Source organism: Eimeria mitis, genomic scaffold, assembly GCF_000499745.2.
Source record: "Eimeria mitis Houghton genomic scaffold, Emh_scaff4240, whole genome shotgun sequence".
In the NCBI taxonomy this organism is placed as follows: Eukaryota; Apicomplexa; class Conoidasida; order Eucoccidiorida; family Eimeriidae; genus Eimeria; species Eimeria mitis.
In genome coordinates, this window is record NW_013572565.1 from 2807 (window position 1) to 4286 (window position 1480).

The following is a 1480-nucleotide window of genomic DNA, read 5'->3' on the forward strand; positions in this document are numbered from 1 at the left end:
GGAACCATCAGATTTGTAGCAGGCCCGCCTCTAGGGGGGCTACCGGCCCAGAGATAGGCGACAAGCTCGACAAGCCCAGGCTTCTCCTTACTTGTCATTCACATTCCATGTTCATTTTGTCGTATTACTCTTCTCTTTGTAGCCCGTTTAATTATTTTGTTCGGTTTCTAGTCTGTTATTTTTGACGATGGGACCCACTTTCAAGGGAGCAGCTGTTGTTTGCCTCGTGGCGCTCTCTGGTCTACAGCCGGCGGCAGGAGCTTTGCAATACCAAGTTCAGGTTGCAGACAAAGGTAAGCAGACACACGTTTCTCTCCTTGTTTTGAGTATTTCTTTCTGTTCCTGCAAAAAATAATTAGCTTAACTGCACTGCTTAGACAAACACCTGCCAGGGAATGGGCGCTCCTCCATTCTTCTGATTCCAGGCAAGCTTCTGTTGCTTGCAGATGCATACACCTCCGTGAACTTGGCCCGCGTTGGTCAGTTGTCTGTACGGATTGGCGTATTGACGGAGGACAGCACCCTGGCTGATGGTCTAAAGACTGACTCAGCACCGGCGGTATCTGAACACCCAGACCCTACGTGTGAACAAGCCATCGGAGAAGTCGTGAGTAAAGCCACCGTTTAAACGTTCGACTGGCGAGCATAAATACGCATTTAGACGTTTATGGACCTCCGCATAAGCACGAAAATGTATTTGACATTTTCTGTTTCTGCTTGAATTTTCAGAAAAAGACGAAATTTGTCGCACAGCTCACAGAAACAGGAGACCAGAAATATCGCCAAGCTGTGGAGAAAGCTCTTGAAGATGGACTTGCGTAAGTGCATTTTTACTGCCCGCAGCACAACACCAACACACAAGCAATTAGGTAGCGTAATTGCACAAGGCATTAAACTAATGCATACAAAATCAAAGAAGGCAAAAGACTACGGCACAGGGATGTCATGTTGAGAAGAGAATATAATGTGACGAACAGTTCTCCATAATCATAGCCGCCATACTCTCATACACCTCGTGCCCGGCACAGACCCGCTTCATCTTCATCATCATCGCTGATCCAATTGATTTAAATGCTAATTCTGCATGGTATTGTTATGTCGACTGCTGCTGTTCTCTCAGTGAGCTGCCGTCGTACCCTGAAAATGATGGGTGGACGACGTTCTGGGCGAAACCCGCCGGCGCCAACCTCGCACGCCTTCTTTGGTCTAAGAGCACCAAAGTTGGCTGCGGCGTAGGAACATGCACGCCAGGAGAACCGGCTCGAACTCCAGAAGAAACTGTCACATTTCTTGTTTGTCAGATGGAGCCTGCAGCGGAGGCGAACACGGCTCCCTTCGAGTAAGTGTTGAGTGGAGGGGGCTAAATCATGGAGAGGGGTGGATACAGCACAACTTCTGCTTCTGCAATTAGACTGTATGCTTCCTCATGTCTTGGTTTTGCGTTGCAGCAAGGAGTATTACGAAGCGCTCAAAGAACGAA

The 1480-nt window shown here is 48.3% G+C and overlaps 1 protein-coding gene across 1 annotated transcript; it reads left to right on the forward strand.

The window, feature by feature from the left end:
• Window positions 1–187: 187 nt before the first annotated feature.
• Window positions 188–1343, forward strand: EMH_0073690 (uncharacterized protein; the record flags this gene model as incomplete). The annotated part of the gene is made up of 4 exons (XM_013499365.1): window positions 188–293; window positions 447–607; window positions 730–818; window positions 1121–1343. 4 exons carry the CDS (start codon window positions 188–190, stop codon window positions 1341–1343), a joined length of 579 nt encoding a protein of 192 aa, XP_013354819.1.
• Window positions 1344–1480: the final 137 nt, after the last annotated feature.